This window comes from Aulonocara stuartgranti (genome assembly GCF_965226115.1).
Source record: "Aulonocara stuartgranti genome assembly, chromosome: 11".
Lineage (NCBI taxonomy): Eukaryota > Metazoa > Chordata > Actinopteri > Cichliformes > Cichlidae > Aulonocara > Aulonocara stuartgranti.
This window is the reverse complement of record NC_138947.1, coordinates 3,225,923-3,244,270: the sequence shown is the minus strand read 5'-3', so window position 1 is coordinate 3,244,270 and position 18,348 is coordinate 3,225,923. Positions and strand designations below refer to the sequence as shown.

The window sequence follows — 18,348 nt, the reverse complement described above, 5'->3', positions numbered from 1 at the left end:
AAGATGAAATATTACTTGATGTTAGCGGTGGTTTTGTTTTAGAGCCCAGACAAAAAGAACATTCTGCACACCCGTCTGTCTTAAAACCTCAGCTGTCGTGCCAGGAAGCAGATGCGAGTGTCGAGATCTGTCTGCACGCACAGATTTCCGAGGAGACGGGCGTGGCATGAGTGAAGTGACGCTCCCTCGTGTTATGTTTTCAACAGTTCTACATTCCCCGATTTTTGGTACAGCTGGTTTTGACACCTGGTGCGTACTGCACCCATCTGATCTGGACCACGTCTCGCAAAGGAGCAGAGCATCCTGAATCTGCCTTATGAGTGTAGGAAAGGAAAAGAGATTAAAAATAAAAATCTTTCCTTTTCTATTACATTTTTATGCAGGTTTGCCAACTCTCACAGTTCTGGCACTTTTGACTTCACTCTTGCACTCTCTCACGCTGCCCAAACAAACATGCCAAATAATATTAAGCCTCAAAGCGCCCTTCCAGCTTCCAGCTGTTTGACTTCATTAAATACCTGCACGTTTCCAAAGCATCGGAGTTGTGCAGATTTACACACATTTGTGCGCACGGCACAACAGCGCTAACTTCATTAAATATTCATAACTATGAATTAGGCCTTTTCCCAACACAGACAGGATTTGTGAGGACCTTACGCTTAATCACAATCTACTTTTCTGGAACTCATGCAGGTGAGTTGTCACACAGTTAGAGTTAAGGTTTTACAATTCAATAATCTGTTACAGCAACTGCACCAAGGTCATGTCCCGAACTCCATCAGAGCTGTCGGGAGCCGTCTCCTGACAGCTGTTACTATCTATAGCTGAATCGCTGCTATATCTGGCATTTGCCACAAACCACAAAGCTGGAAAATTGGCTGGAAATTTATCAAGTTTCAATACTTTAAATATGAATATTGAAACATTTCAAAGAAGTTGGTGGCAGCCAAGAAGTATAAATCTGTGTTTTTGCTAATCAACAAAAGCACAGGCGAGGCTGATGGGAATGTCATCAGTTTGTAGACATGAACCAAAGCATTGTATGTGTTACCGGATCCCCAAAGTGCTGGACAAAGAACAGGTGAGCTCTATTTAATGTCATTATAAGCTCATTAAACACCATCGTTCAATCAAATTGCCTTAATTACTTTGAATTGCGATGTTTTCTCTGTAATCCAGTTACCAACACTCATTATTTGTCGATCAAGCTACACATGTTTTCCCTGATTAATACAACTAATCTCTTTAATGCATTAAATAGAGGAGCGATTTGCATTCCCACCATGTTGGAGACTCCACGGACAGTTTCAGGATTCAGCATGACGATCTCAGTGGTCACGTGACCCTCCACGGCCTCAGTCATGTTCTCGACTGTGCAGTTGATGGCCGGGTCTTTGATCTTAAACCAGTTGTCTGCGTACCAGCCTATCAGGAACCACACATGCTTCTTCCCGTAGAGCTTCTCCTTGAACACCTGCAGCACAGAAGGATGAAGAGAAAGATAAATTATTCCCAGTTGAGCGTGTTGTATCGCTGCCAAACAAGGATGTTCATTCAGACATTCAAAGAGCCCATTACAGAGCTCAATTTCTTCTAATAGCCAGTCAGGTTGGGCGTTCTGGGATCAATTGAGCAGGGAAAAGGTACCAACCTCACAAAACACCTTCCGTGCTTCGGTCTCATAAAAGAGCCCCACGATGATCCGAGCATCCTGGCGCTGCATCAAATCATAACAAAACATTGCTTAGTTACATCAGCAGCAACAATAGAACTTCAGTAGTGCAGTCTGATGTGGCAGCACAATGTGCCAAAGTCTTGCCGCTTCACAGGATGGCACATGCTGCTGTTCGGGAGCTGCTAATTAGCATGGCGCATTAATTTCCTCTATCAAATCGCCTCTATGCTAATGGCATCGTGTGCAGCTGTGAGCCAGAGGAGAAAGGAGAGGGGGAGAGGAGGGGGGGAGCGAGACGACCAGCAGCTGAGGTGAATTTTTAATCAAAGCACCTTGAGGTTCTTGACAGCGACAGCCGGGTCGGTGAGGAAACTCTGGCGAACGCTGATCTCGATGCCTGCCTCCTTCACCCTCTGCTCCAGATCATCCAGAGTCTGCCACATGAAAGGGAAGGACAGACGAAGACAGACAGGGAGGGGGGAGGAAGAGGAGGTTAGAGAGGCGGCCGAACAGAGAGATGAAGAGAGAAGGCAGGTTGAGATTACACAGAAAGACAAAAGAAATGCAGCTAAGTCCAGAGGGGGGGAAATAAATAAATCTGAAGTGTACATGAGAAACACCAAGAGAGGGATGGAGACTGTGGGCATGTATGATAAATAACAACAAGACAGCATGGGAGAGAATAGATTTTTTGACAAAGACATGACTGGAAAGAAGAAGAATGCGAGAAGCGGGAGGAAAGGAAGAGCGAGCAGAATCATTAACCTCCACCAACCCAAGTGACGCTGGTATCGATCGCTATGGCTAGGAGAGTGTCCTGCCAGATCAATATTTCTCACAAGCAATACTCCAACAAATTACTTTAAAAAAAATCCTCCATCAATCGCCAGGAGAGATTGCTTAAAGGTGTATAGCTTGGCCTGCTCATAAACAAACATTCAGAGGCTGGCAAGCAAGCAGCCAGGCTCAGGCCATAAAGCCAGGAGTGAGCAAGCAAGAAGAGAGAGCTGAAGACAAAAGAGTGATGAAGATTAAAGGTACTGACGGAAGTGAAGACTTCAGTGGTCTGCTGAATGGTGGCGATACGAGTCCACTTCCACTTCTTGAAGAGCTGCACCCTGGTGGGGTTGTGAAGGGTGGCTGACGGGTGCGTGCGGAAGAATGTCGGGAAACGCTGGCGGTTGGACAGGGCTGGTGAGCTGGAACCATAGGAGAGCTGCGAAAACAAAAGAAGCATAAAACAGTTAATGAGGAAGGAGCGGACGCTGTAGACGTTCAGGTGTAGCACCTCCTCGCTGGTGGCCATACTTTAAAGGCTCAGCGTTAGTATTTTGGCCTTTGTGATGCTTGTTTTTTTGAGCAGGCAACGACTACACAGGCACAAAAGAGTGCTAACAAGTTTAGGCTGCTAGTTTGGGCTGTCAGTGTAAGTCACAGACTTAATGCAGATGATAACCGAGTGATAAAAACCAGCAGGTCATGTTATTGTTCAGCTAATCCCATCAAAATGCTTCCAAAGGCACCAAGAGCACAAAGATAATTGAGAGGGCTTGTTGCAAGACAGAAAACAGAAAAGGCACTTAAAGAAATATATACTATATATATGGAAATTCTGAACATGCCAGTACGCTGTGTGAAATGTAGATAAAAATATAAATAAAATATAATAAACCCTGTACTCGCTATAGAACACAGAAAATATATCAGATTTTTAATATGATCTATGAAAGGGTATGGATAGATCCCAAAAACCATTCTGTAGATTTTTAGGGCTATAAAGTTTCGCATTTTAACGCTGGAGTCTGTACGAATTGTTGACAGCCTCAAGGGGCCATTAGACGAACTGCAGATTTTGACACGTCTGAAAGCTGGCTTTCGTTTTTCAGCCCTGGAAATTGGCGTTTGTGGAAAAAGAGAAAAAGTAATCTATTTTGAAGGTTCACCCAGTAAATAGATGTTCCTGTCCAAAGTTGTCTTTGATGGGCCGGAGAAGAAGGCCATTACAAAGAAAGAAAACCAAAAACAAATTCCCTACTCCCATTTTCTCCTTTTCTTACACACCCCCTCACTTCTTTAGGCTTTCCTATGGCTTATTAGATGTTGATGAACTCCATAATTTCATTTAAAACAAACGAACCACAAAAAACACACTAAATCACTCTTGCAGGGTTCTCCGTGCATCAAGTGCCATGAAACCAAGATTGCCGACGCCACGATTACAGACATATATTTAAAAATAATCAAATTATTCTAGTCTCAAAGCAATATGGACCTATATAATAAGAGTTCTCAGCCATAATACCTCAAAAAAGGCAGCGGGGAAAATGGTTGTTAGAAAATGTCAGTAGAAGTAGAAGAAAACCGTTCCTCTATCAATTAGTCTCACAGTGACAAGTCGAAATAAAATCCTCGACAGGCCTTCTTTAAAATGAGGAACCTGCCGTTTAGGGAGCCATTAAAGACACGAGCTGCCTCTCCTACTCTCAGCTCTCATCTCGGCCCCATTACCTATAGCTGTGAGATGTTCTCCACTGGGAGCGAGAGGGGGCTCGATGACTGATGTCAAATGTCATGTGCGATGTGGACTCCCCACAATAACAAATTCCTGTGAGGAAAGGCACGTAGACGAAGGCATCAATACGAAGGAGGAGAAACTTTACAGGAAGTGACAGCTGATCTGGGAGCGGTGGCGAAAGATCTGAAGAAAACCACGGGAGCTTTGAAGGATGACACATGCTCAGGTATAAATGTGATGGGTAACATACATACATGAGAATAAGCAACCATTGAGATGGAAGTTTAATGACAGCCACATATGTTTATTTTTTAAAGAATTTTTTAAAGAATGAATCCCTATGAGCAGCACTTTGGCAACAGTGAGAAGGAAAAACTCCCTTTTAACAGGAAGAAACCTCCGGCAGAACCAGGCTCAGGGAGGGGCCATCTGCCGTGACCGGTTGGGGTGAGAGAATATGGTTGGCCATAAACTATACTGTCAACATGAAGCAACAAAACAGGCAATGAACTGATCGTGCCTATCACTCAAAATAATGATCCGTACTTCAACTTCCTGTTCATGGCACAAAATGCTCTTTCATTACACTGAAACTAGTTTCTCTTGTGCCAATCCCAAATAAGGAAGCAAACTTGTCCAGTGAACAGAAGAGTAAAAACCGCATCAACATTCATGTTCAGCATGAAGAATACTTCGTGTCAGTGTGATAACCTTTATTTAACCAGGAAGATCCCATTGAGATTAAAAACCTCTTTTTCAAGGGAGACCTGGCCAAGATAGGCAGCAGCAGATGTCTCACAGTTACAGAAATTACTCAAACGCAGGCAGCAACAACACACATGCAACAATAAGTGAAAGAATACAAATAAAATAAAAAATAAAATTCAATAAAATTCAAATAAAAAAGTCAGTTAAAATGACAATCAATCTAATTGAAACAGTTACATGTTATGGACTTGGCCTCAAGGATTCGTAGTTTAGATTTAAAAGCACTTAATGAAATGAATTCAGTCATTTTCCCTTCCTTCTGCAGTTTGTTCCAGGCCGAGGGTGCTAAATGGACAAAAGCTCTTCTACCAAGTTCAGTTCGGGCAAATGGAACAGAAAGCAACAAGTAGCCATGCGGACGAAGAGAATACCGACCAGCATGTTTCAAACATACTGAGGTTTGTAATATTTCCTACTGTAGGTTCCTTTAGCTACGAGACTTAAGTGTTGATGGTTTTTGGACCCATACATAACCATATCTGGAGTAGATGGCGTGGCTGTATCCATAAACTGGTGAAATCGTTTGGTATAAGCTTTCAGCTACAGCTGCTGGTGTGGTCCACTTTAAGCTTGGATGAACATTGCAAGGAAAATTCAGGAGATCACCAAAGTCGTTGTAAGCCTTCCTCACTTTGTCACCCACAAATCCAATCTCACAGTATGACTGGGGAATAAATCAGGGAATAATTATGGCCGTGATGACCAATCCTCTGCAACAAGCCTTGTGTGAATAATCACTCAAAATAATGATCCATAAGTATCCTTCAATTCAGCCTCCTGTTCATCAGTGAACTTTCACATGTCTGTTAAATGGTGAGAAGTGAATGCAAAAGTCATTTGAGGCCTAGTGGTTGTTTGACGTGTTGCTGTTGAAATTGTGATTTTTTTCATGCAGTTATCACGCATCAAGGGAGATTCATTCAACCGAGGGCAGAGGGCCCCGTCTCAGAGGTTGATATCACAAAGCCTGGGCAAATAACACCAATGGGAAAAAATTCCAGACACGAATATCACTACACTTAGAATCAAAAAAAGCTCCTTATTTTATTCTCTTGTCCCTGGAGGTGTTGCAAACATAGTCTTACATTTGTGGAAACTTGCCTTAAATCTCTAGTGAAACTGACTTTAGCCCTTGATATCGACCCGGAGGCTGGCGGTCTGTGTAGAGGCACAGGCAGGACTCGGGTTACGAGACTAAAATGTAACCAGTCATATAAAATTGTCACCACTTTGGTATAACCAAACAAATTATAATGAAAAGAACTGTAAGGAAAACATCCACTTAAAGACCAGATTCAAATGCCACTCCTTCAGGTTTCTGACACTTGGCTTGTTGGTTAAAATCCAACCCTAACTATATCTGACTGGTTTGCTAGTGATCCAATGCATGCTAAATAGTAAAAAACTGTCAAAATTAGGTACAGAATTTATTTATATTATATATTATTATCATATTTATTCATACATTTGGAAATTGACTGATATTTATGTAGCTCTTCTACTCAAATCTACCTCTGTATATCTGGACCTGCAGCCAACTCAAACATGGATTGATTTGCATTGTGAGAGGAAAAACTGAGCAAAAGCTCAGCTTCTAACACTGTGACACCATTACAGAAAACACATACACATTAAAAGCTGTCAGATATATTAAATCTTCTTAACTGAACTTAAATAACCAGTAAAACCTTAAAATCCACAAGAGAAATGAATCGTTTTTCTTTGGTCAAACACAGGCCTTCTCCTGACCTTACATGGTAAATGGCCTGCATTTGTATAGCGCTTTACTTAGTCCCTAAGGACCCCAAAGCGCTTTACATTACATTCAGTCATTCACACACACATTCATACACTGGTGATGGCAGTGTGTCTGTTTTTTTTTTACACCTTTTTACATCTTTAAAAAAGAAAGCTAACTGAGCGCCACTGTGGGAGTCAGCATATGATCGACGGCTGGACAGGTTACGTGTCTGTTCAGAGATTGTTGTGTTGTGTTGATCTTCTTAAACCCGTTTTTAATCATAGATTGTTGTCCATGCATGTCTGATATGAGTGCTACAGGATCTGTGCTGTTGTATGGTGAACTGTGGATGAAATAATGGCACAGTTGTTCCTTTACTGCTTGGAAACGTTTTTGGCCCTCAAATAACTACACATAGAGATCTTGTTGTACATTAATGAGCCCCAGTTAAGACTTTGTGAAGACTGTACCTGTCTATGAATTGACTTGTACTGCACCCCTACCCCTGAGGGTGTAGATGTAGATGAGGGACATAAAATAAAGTGGAAAGTTTGTTAATTTGGGTCAACAGAGCGTTTAATGTCATCAACTCAAACACTTAGAAAACCTGAAGTGTTTTCAGCTTGTTTTTGAAGGGGCTTCATTAGCACAGTGCCTGCAAGAGTGTAATAATTTAACTGAGGTCAAACCTAAGCTACACTCAACACTGGCAACACTCAAATAACTCTTCACCAGACATGAAAACAGTGACACGAGTGAAATGCAAAAGCTGCTGTGGCAGAAATAGACCCACGCAGCAGCACGCAGAGAGAAGCAGAGTTCCACATCGAAGCTCCCCCAGAACCACAACAATATCTCTCAATTCTCACATCGACAGCTCTCTCGTAGCCTTGTAGCAGATCATTGCCCGTCTGTGGCTTACAGTGCTTTTAGAAAGGAAGATAGGGGAACAAATGAACACTGTGCTAAAAGGAGCTGATGGAGAGACCCTCCTTGATCAGTGTCCAAAAACAGAGGTTGCGTTTGCCTCCCCAGCACTGTGATGAAGCTGTTTGACATGCGAGGAGGTTCCTGCAGGCAGAACGCATCCAGAAATAATTGAGTGTGGCGGTTAGGTGGTTGTGCCAGTGGTGGCGTGTAGTAAAGAGAGACAGATCCCTTTGTGTGCAGGGAGAATCGACTGCTCGAGTTGAGGGATTGAGGCGGAAATGAAGAGTGGGAGAGAGCCACAGAGAAAGCTAGAGAATGAAAGGAGGAAGGAAGGAAGGAAGGAAGGAAAAAACTGGGGTTGTAATAGAGCAGCCCAGCTCCAGGCAGAGACAGACAAAGAAAGGAGAGAGGCGAAGAGTCAGAAAGTGGAAAAGAGTCTTTAACGACGAGGAAAAAAAGGGTGGCAAACTGAGAAAGCCCAGAAACGAGAAAGAGGGGCAGATGCCAACCGCTAGAACTGATTGTTCTCGATGACTAATCTCTGGATGAAACTTCAATTATGGGACAAAGCTAATAAGCAGAGCGCCGTGAGTGACAGAGAGGCAGATCAAGAGAAGAAAGAATGAGATAAACAAAATAAACTGAGTGATGAAGGCATAAAAAGCTGAAATGCTTTCAACAAAATCACAGCAGCAGAAGACAGCAACGGATCTCTCACTCTTTTAAAGATCTGGGTTGTGTTTAATACTTGTCATAAATACTGTACGTATATTATGATGCTGTATTGAGGCCAATAAATATTCTTTGTCATAGACAGCAGCGCAGCTGTCAGTCTTGTAAAGTCTCAACACTAATTAAAGATCCTTTCTGAAGTCTTTTAAAACTGCGTTTGCAGTGTTCAGCTGCACAAAGCAGAGAGATAAATGGCAGCGTTGTCAAGGATTTTATCAGCTTACAGCCCTCTCCATGCTACGCAGAACCAAAGTTCACCACAGAGACAAAGGAACATGGGACAGCATTGTCTTTTTAGCCTGTTTGTTTGGCATCTGGCTCTCGTTCTCTGCAGACAAACTGCTGTAACAGAGCCTCTTTTGTTCGCTTCTGCGGTCCGCGCTGTTAATTTTGCTTATAAAACAACTGGAATGGGATTTTTTCCAGGATTGAAAAAGGAAGCCAACACAAAAAATGGCAAACATGCAGTTCGTCACATGACCACTTGAGGTTGGTCCCAAAAGCAAATCAGTCTCCACAGACTCACACATTTTAAAGCCAGATTTTAGCATTTTGGCTAATACCATGTTTATAGTTTCGTAGCAAGAACCTGCATGGATGCAACACAAACACACACATATCTGCTAATTAGTGCCCAGTAACAGAATAGTAAAATATTTGAATCAAGAGCGAAACACGCCTTTCTTGTACAGGCTGCACCATAAAGCAAGTCGTAACATTAGTCAGATAATTCCATTAAAATGCTTCAAAAGGCACCAACAGCACAAAAACAGTCAAAAGGTCCAGTTCAGTGTTTCAATTAGTGGAGGTGAGGCAGAGCAGAGAGCTATCAGCTGCAGCTGCTTGTGCTGGCCCACCTGTCAAAGCTGCTATTCCCCTGCGCCTTCAAGTTTTAATACAATGGTTGAGCTATAAAATAAATTCAGTCTCTGTGTAGTTGTCACAAAGTTTAGGTCTAAGGATTCAAACTTTTTTGTACCAGGCTCTAAAAATGCGACATATTTGGCCATTTTAACATGAGAGTTTGGGAACTGACTCGTTTACAGTAAGTGACTCTACATTGACTTAATGATTTAGCCCGAGATGTTCCTGCTTAGTGTGAGCTGATTACTTAGCAGCCCCCTGTCTGCTCATGTTTACAGCCTGGTATGAGCCAATGCAATCCTTTAGAACAGTCCTATGGAGGGTGAGTCTAAATATAATCATTCATAGCTCCAAAAAAGAAATGCTGAAACTTTGAAACTGGGCTTCACAGCGCTAAATTTAGTGTTGGCTTACAGAATAACACGACTGATTTGGCTATTTAAGAATTTTCTAGATTTTACCATTTTAGCTAAACGTGTGGGATCGTTATTTGCTGTAGTTCTGTGATCAGGGAAATGTAAGGTACAGGTGTGAAGGCCAAAACATCCAACAGCATATTTGACAGATGAAGCTCTTCGATGCTGAGCAGCTCCTTTACATCTTCACACCTTGCTGTTGCTAAAACCTTTTTCCAAACTTGTGCAGGCTGGCAGTGGACACAGTTACTGTTTACAGCAGTTGCTTTAGCTAACCATCTACAAACCTCTTTCAAATATAAGCCGATTCATTATTTGCCGGAGATGCTGACACAGTGCAAAGCAAGTTGGCATGTTACTAAATTTTTTTGGCATATATCAATACATTTCGGAAAAAGGTACACCATTAAAAGTACGCCAAATCAGCTCTTCAGAGTTCCTTTTTGCAAAGTGATAAAGAAATCCTTTAAATCAACGTTCACTCTAACAGGAAAGAGATTCAGGAAACTTAAATGACCAGTTCAGAAATGTTTTGTGCACAAACATGTTATTGCAGAGAACATAGGTAAAGGCTCACAGGACGTATCGCCACAGAGTCCTAAACAGCAGATAAACACGCCTCAGATTTAGGATAAAGCAGCAATCGATATCAGAGAGACGACTCTCAGAGGACACTGGATTGGTTTAAAAAAACATTAAGGGAACGCGTTGAAAACACATCAGATATTAAAAAGAAAATCAAAATCACGGATATCTATACTGGACTGGGTAATGCGTGAGGAGCGAAACGTTGCCATCTGTTTCCGAAGCATAAAATGAAAATGATCAACCTACCCAGCACCCACTGCACATTCTACATCTTACATGGATATGCCACCCTTGGCTCCCACTGACCCACCACCAAACAGGTCATGCTGAACAATGTTACAGGCAGCATAGCGTTCTCCGCAGCTTCTCCAGATCCTTTCACGTCTGTCGCGTGTGCTCAGGCTGAACTTGCTCTAATCTGTGAAAAGCACCAATGATGGATTTCAATCAATGGTGAAGACAGAGGACATCCAGCCCTCAGGCCACCCTCGTGATGTCTCTTTCTGTTTGGTCAGAGACATTCACACCAGTGTGTTCTGCTGGAGGTCTATTTGTAGCTCTGGCAGTGCTCATTCTGTTCCTCCTTACATAAAGGAGCAGATACCAGTCTTACTGATGGGTTAAGGACCTTCTATAGCCCTGCAAAGCTCTCTTCGAGTAACTGCCTTTCTCTTTAAATCTCCTTCATGCTTTTGTAACTGTGCTGGGAGACACAACAAACCTTGTGGCAATGACACACATTGAGGTGTCATCCTGGAGGAGTTGGACTACCCATGCAGCTTCTGTAGGCTCCAGGTATCACAGTAACACTGACTCTGTTTTGGCGGTTGTCTTATTGTTGCCCCTCTAGTGCACCTGTTGTTAATTTCATTAAAACCAAAGCAGCTGAAACCGATTAACAATGCCCTCTGCTGCTTAACTGACCAGATCGATATCTCACAGTTTAACTGATTTGATGTTATACTGTGTTTCTTTGATGTTTTTGATTCAGTTTTCTTTGTATAGCCCCGAGGCACGTCATACTGTAAGGTGAAAACCCTGAAACCTTTGTGAGCAGCGTATGTAGAACACAGCCTCAGACTTACAGACAACAATCACAACAATCACCAGGAAAATTTTCAATTTCAGTCAAGTTTGAAAGGTATAACATCGTGTACTTGTGGCTACAACACAAAACTAAAACATGACTCAAAAAGTCTTATAATCTGGGATATCGCATTAGAACATGCTTTATGTCATAAATCCAGACCTTTAGGTTCTATGACGCTGGTGTTCTCACTCCTTACATATTGCTCCAAATGGCCTTAGTTTAACTACTTATACTATTTTCACCCACTTTGCTGACACTGAAAAAACACGATGAAGCACTTTAATTACTATAAAACTTTTTACTATTATTCAAAACAGTTTTGTGTTTCTCCCGCTACTAATTATAGTGTAGGCGCCTGCTGCGTAAAACTAGGGAATAGCTTGGCTGAAATCCAACCAAACTACCCACACTTACTGCCACTGGAAAGGGAAAATGATTGGCTACATTCATAAACGACTGCAGTTTTAAAAGTCCAATAACAACTCAGTTTCATGACTGTAAAACACATAACAAGCTTCCAAAATGGAAGCACTAGTTGGATGACACCAGCACTCCTGAGGGGAAAATGGTGGAGAAAAAATCCATTTTGTAGGCAGCAAAGTAACAAAAACACAGAACGATATCCAGGAAATAAAGAAAAGGTTTTGTTTTATGGACAGAAGTCAGCAGACAGTTAGAGACAGATGTCAGGCCTCAGCCACTCAGAGGCCGCTCTGCAACCACCTGGCAACTCTCTTTAAAGTCAAATAAGAAGAGTGGCAACCAAATGCTGTCTATATTTTAACCTTGACAGTTATAGTTGTTGGTAGTTGCCTACTGTTGCTAGGTGAAATCAGATGCAAAAAACAAAAGAGTGCTACATTGAAAACCTGCCTAGGTTGCTAGCAGGTTGCTAAGGTCGCCCATCATTGGTAGAACAAGCCGATTTGTCTACAAGCTCTCCCGAACTAATTGCTGAGCAGTTGTGAAACATGAAAAAGTTTCATGCAAGTTGGAAACCGAGACCTCTGCAATAAACACAAAAATGCAACTTTACTTTAAAGGTGAACAGTTTCAGTTTCAGGTTTGCATCCACTCCAAAGTTTCACTGCTGCTCAGTGAATACTTGGCAAGTTTTTGCAGACAAGTCAGCATCTTCCTTGCAAACTGTGGGCAACCGTGGCAACCTGCCAGTGACCACAGCACAGCAGCATATACCTGTTTACTAGGGGTGCAACGATATTCGTATCGATATTGAACCGTTCGATACAGTGCTTTCGGTTCGGTACGCATATGTATCGAACAATACAACATTTGTAATTTATTTTATCAATTTTCCTTCTGACGATGCTGTCTGTGTTGAGCGCTCAGTGAATCTGTGTTCGACTACTCCGCCTAGGCTGCACTGTCGAGCGCAGATCCACTGAGCGCTCAACACAGACAGCATAGTCAGAAGGAAGAGCGCAGGGCAAGCTAGCGAGACAGAAGTTAAGCTCTACTTGCAACAGGCAAATTGAATCTCATTCAGATCTGGCGTTTGGAATTATTTTGGTTTTCATGTGACGTATGACCCTGAAGGTAAGCGAGTCATGGACTAAAGTAAAACAGTATGTTGGATGTGCCATGCAATGCTCAATTACATTGGTGTGAACTAGTGTGTTAGCGCAGTTAGCTCGTTAACGTGTTGGCCGTCTAGCCCCATGCACGGAGCGATCGGCGGTAGCTCGTTAACGGAGATTTGCCGTGTTGTGGCGTTAAGGTCATTTCAACGAGATTAACCTGAATGCACTAGTGGGAACACAACGAATATGACTGCACATTTACGCCGACATCATCCTAGTGCAAAGACAAAAACAACAAGCATGCATGCTACAAACTTTACCCGAGTCATTTAGACAGCCGTTAGCACATGATTCTCCTTATGGGGACCTGATATGAAGCGGATAGTATAGCTTTTATTTTGGAAAGAGCCATTTCTCTGTAATAAACTCTCTTTTCCAAAGATGAGTGATTCCTCAATCAGATACAGGGCTTGCAATATCGCTAGCCCGACGTCCTGGAGCTAGCGATTTTTTTCAGTCGGGCTACCAAAATCTTTCTCTTCCCTGCCCGTCGGGCTATTGTAGGAAAAATATATGTCAATGCTTTTGCATTCTTTCAGAAATGTAGCTGGGTAATTATGTCATTGGCATCGGTGAGCCACTGTCAATATGTGACATATTGAAATCGCGTTTGAATTTGCGCTCGTTTTTTTGCTTTCACTTTGCAATCGTGCGAACTGTGTATAGAGAGCGACAGCACTGATCTGTGAGTGATGATAATTTGTGCACCAATTCCTCTGACATCGTCTTATTAATCGTTAGCTTACTATGCAAACATGACAAGTGAAATCTCCCGCAGCTTACACATGTGAGAGGTTGATCGCGCAGAGAATCGCTGAGCTTATGTGAGTGCATGTGTAAAAGCATTTCAGTTCTGCTGAGCCAAATAAGAGAGGTCAGGGTGAAGAAGTGACAGCCAAAGAAAAGCTTACCACAAAACGGAGAAGTTATGACAAATCAGACTATAAGGCAAAAAGAAAGTGCAGCTTCATGGTTTCATGGACAAAAGAATTTCTGTGGCTGCAATATGACGAGCTAAATAACCAGGGCTGCACATAAGTGGTCCGCAGGTGCGCATTCGCTGTCAAAATAAAAAACACGCACAAGGGTTAGGGTTAAATTTAAAAACTGTACTTTTGAGTTAAAATATATATTTATAATTTTAATAAATGACAAATTAAAAATGCATGAACATTTTTTTGTATCGAAAAAATATCAAACCGTGACACCAAAGTACCGAACCGAACCGTGAATTTTGTGTATCGTTGCACCCCTACTGTTTACCACTAATTCACCATGTGACTGTCTACAACCAACCAGCCACTCAGTGCCTTATTATCCTGCTGCTAGGCCTGTGTGACCGCTTGTTAACAAGATTTTAACAATATATCAAATATTATATATTTTAATAATATTCAGACTCTTATGGAGTAAAGGGATATAAATAATAATGGACACATATTTGGACGTTATGTGCACATCACGAAAGTAAATATGGGCAAATTCTACTTTGGCTGTTATTATGTGAAGAGATTTTCAGGTTAAGCCTCACGTTTGTCTGAAAAATGTAAACATCTGGAGTAAAACAGGAACAGCGCGAAGGAAGACACTCACCACTATGAGGTTCCACATGCGAGCTGCTTCAGCCACTAACGTGGAGACGCCACTGCAGCCAGGCATCAGGACGATCTTGATAGGCTCGGTGTACAGAAGGTCATACAGCAACTTTGTAGCTTCTCCTGGGTCGCACTGGAAGGACAAAAACGACAGAGTGAGCTTTAAATGGATCGACACAGAAATTAATTAAGTCGAGACAGAAGGTGATGCAGAAAAAAACTGAGGCGATAAGACTGAAGGAGACAGATGGAAAAAAAGAGGAGCGAGAGGAAAAAAAAGAAACAAATAAGCAGTGGAGACTGGGAGATGGAGGCGTCTCTAAATAGAGTAAGAGAACAGAAGAGAGCAGATAAAGTAAAGGGAAATGACATCGAGGCAGTGGAGTCACAAAAAGGCCAATGCAAATGTGCGTTGAAAAGACAAGTAGGAGAAAGAAAAGGACAAGTCAGGGAAATGGAAAAAGCAGCACAAGAAAGGGTCACGACAAAGTAGAAGAAAATGGCACCAAAGTAGCACAGAGCAGTAAACAAGCAGATGCAAATTTGAAGAGAAAAGATGAGCTGCAGTAAGAAAGAAAAATGCATTATCTGCAGAGTTTCACAGCATCCATACAGCCCGCATCGCCGTGTCTCATCAACACGCGCCGCGCCGCTGACAGATCAGGACATTAAAAAAAACAAGAAAAACAGGCAGAAACAAAGAAAAGCGAGCACAACGATCACAACGGCAGCCATCACGAGCCATTACAAACCTCCAATAAAGTCATTTACAGCGTGTCTAGGTGGCGAAAGTGTGGCTGAATGATCCATCACCACTCTGTCAGCCACATTACAGACGTCTGCACCACACTGCTCATCAGAGTCACAGTTAAACGGGCCTGACACATCTAATGATTCGGCATGGAAGAAGAGATATGGCTTTCAAATACAAACACACATGCATGGCTAAAAAAAATACACTCTAGATGAGTGTCACAAGCAATCGAATTGCAGATGGTGATGGCAACAACCAATAAAGATCCTAATTGGGGCGTTTGTCTCGATGGCTGAATTGTCTCGTTGAGGCAGCCCTGTGATTTTTCTGAAGTGGTAATCACCAGTCGAGACTCAGGAATGTGAAATGGCCGGGCTTCTTGTTGATTGATGTGTTTTCCATTAACTTTAGATTGGGTGGAATTACAGTGGTTACGTTTACATGCAATTAAATAATTCAATCAGAGTCCCATTAAGCAGCTCTGACAGCCAGACTTCTGACGTAAATGTTGCTGTATGATTTCCTGGATTGATCCTAATCAAAGGCACTATATAAACATAGTCACCATGGAACCATAAGATCTATCAACGCCCATTTCGATGCCTTGGTTTTAGCTTTATGATACCATTATCTTATATGTGTGAAGGTTCTCAGTCATCCAGGTCATCGTAGTAGGACCTTTTCCTTCCAAGCTCCTTAGACTACCATTATCTTACTTTCTGGAGCCAGAAGTCACCATATTTGAAGGCAGAGTGCCCAAACTTTTGGTTAGTATAGAGAGTCCAAAAGGCTCCATGGGACAGACAGAACATAATACAAGAGTTTTGCTCACCAAACTGAAGAATTCATTTCTTGGATGAGTTGTTAGTACAAATAACTGTAAATAAGGTCAGAATATTTGTCAGTTACTTGGATTAAAAACGTTCTGACAACATGAAAGAAATTTAGAGGTCCAGTTTAGTGACTCGAGTTAGCTGAGATAAAACCAAGAAGGCAACCACCTGTCAATCAGAGCAACTACACCCCTACAAAAACAGAATGGGCATGTTAGAAAATAATACAATTAAAGTAGTTATAAATACTGAAAAGTGGCTACTTTTTTTCTGTTGCAAAGTCCAACACTTAACCATGAGGAGTCCACGAGGAGACTGATTTTTGGCGCACATAGGTGTGCCATGAGAAATGATCAAGTGTGCCATGGAGATAATCACGTTTCACCTGATTGGTACGCTAAGCAACCAGTGTGAATAACGGGCAGAGCAATTACATTCTCTTCCACTAGAGGGCAGTATAACTACCTGCTCTAATTAAATGGGTTGCCAACTGCCAGTAAGACAGAAGACGAAGAAGAAATTACATGGTCATGCTGCAAGTGAGACAACGCAGCGTGTAATAGTAATAGATAAATATTTGAAAAGTAGTTAATCTGACCTGGAGAAAATTCCGACCCAGATGAAGGCCCAGCGTGAGCAGTGGTCGGAAGAAAGACAAAAAAGGTATATAACTGGGCGCGGGGAGAAATTATGCTTTTTGTGACATTTGTGTTTGGTGGCGTGACGTGTGATTCTAAAGTGAAATGTGTGCCGTGGCTCCAAAAGGTTGGGAAACACTGCATTATTTCATGGTTCCTGTGCTTTATTGTGCCATGAAATAATTTAAACTGTCACTGCAGCTTATCAACACACCTTAACATCTGACTGGTTACCCAGATAACAGACTCATGGTTGGGGGTGGTGTGGACTTGTGGCAGCCAGGTATCCAAGAATGCATTTCAAACTACATCACAAGCAGCAGTGGCGGGAGCAAAGCACCAAACTGCAAGTAAAACGTTGAAATCCTACAATAAATACACTTTTAGGAGTTTTAAGGTGAGAACATAGTGCTATAAATTTCAACTATCTCGTTGATTTGCTGAGATAGAGCATATTTGCAAAAGTGCTCCAACATTTTGTGACATGTCAGGTCCCATTAGGCTAACAGCCAGCTCATCTCAGCGATCAGCTGATCGGCCAATCGGAGCTCATGATGCTTGCTGAGAACAGCCTGCTCCCAGAACACTGTTTTCAAAACCCCTCACCTCTCACTCGGGGGTAAACACAGGATATAAATCACAGAGATGATATCTAACCGGTGATGGTTTGTTCATTTTCAGATTAAAGGTAAGCTTCATAACTGGATTGTTTTAGTGAACCATGATGCACCACTGGAGTGTTGTATTCTATTTTCAACAGAATCATTTGCTTGTCTTTATTTCATGATGTTCAGATGTGTTAAACTTGTTTATGACACCTTATTTTCCAATAAAACCAACATTAAAAATATTTTAAAACAGAGAGGAAACTGAGCATTTTCACCAAGAGCAGAAACATCTGGACTTGCATATTGATGATGTTCCTGAAGAGTAATGTCAGGCCTGTTCCAGAGATGATCAAATTATTCATTTTTAATATTTATCCAACTGTATTCTAAACACCAGCTGCCTATTATAAGTTATAGAAGTCTACTTGAATTATTAGCTCTGTGTGTTTTTTTCTTTGATGAGCAGTGAGTGTATAGATGCATAGCGACTGCTGAACTGTCGCTTGAATAATCAGTAATATTGAATTTAATCTGCCGGTGTACACTTCTTTACCTCATCCAAATGAGTCCAGTGTTTATGACCTTTTAAAATAATTTCACATTAACGGCCCTTTTATAGCTGAGCATCTTGCCAGAGGGCTTTTAAAAACGTGTGTGTGTTTGGAAAGAACACAGGTAATTAGGTCTCTTATGTGCTACTTTCATCGTAAACATTAATCATAAAACGCAGTAAAGTAAACAATGAAGCTGAGCTGATGTCGTTGAGTACGCTGCATCCTCCTGTCCTCGGATGTCTGGACTCCTGAGTGTACTGGTCCAATAGGAACTAACAAGTGTGCAATACAAACTCTGAGAAATACCCACTGCGAGCCCGGAACAAATCAATGTTTTTGATTAGGTCAGTGTTTGATTAGGCCCCGCCCCTTGACTCTGATGGGTGGTGTTGACAGAAGCACAGAATAATTAATAATAGCAAAACAACTGCTTATGTTTTTAAATC

At 41.9% G+C, this 18,348-nt stretch overlaps 1 protein-coding gene across 9 annotated transcripts in view; it reads right to left on the bottom strand.

Moving 5' to 3' along the window:
* gabbr1a (gamma-aminobutyric acid (GABA) B receptor, 1a) overlaps positions 1-18,348 on the bottom strand; it is a 126,969-nt gene that overhangs the window by 50,084 nt on the left and 58,537 nt on the right. For all 9 annotated transcript variants that reach the window (XM_082553002.1, XM_082553003.1, XM_082553000.1 and 6 more), the window contains 5 exons: positions 14,514-14,648; positions 2,721-2,891; positions 2,008-2,109; positions 1,652-1,717; positions 1,283-1,474 (listed from right to left, as the gene is read on the bottom strand). In XM_082553002.1, the coding sequence (XP_082409128.1) occupies positions 1,283-1,474; positions 1,652-1,717; positions 2,008-2,109; positions 2,721-2,891; positions 14,514-14,648 (666 nt within the window). The remainder of the gene's footprint in view (positions 1-1,282; positions 1,475-1,651; positions 1,718-2,007; positions 2,110-2,720; positions 2,892-14,513; positions 14,649-18,348) is intronic.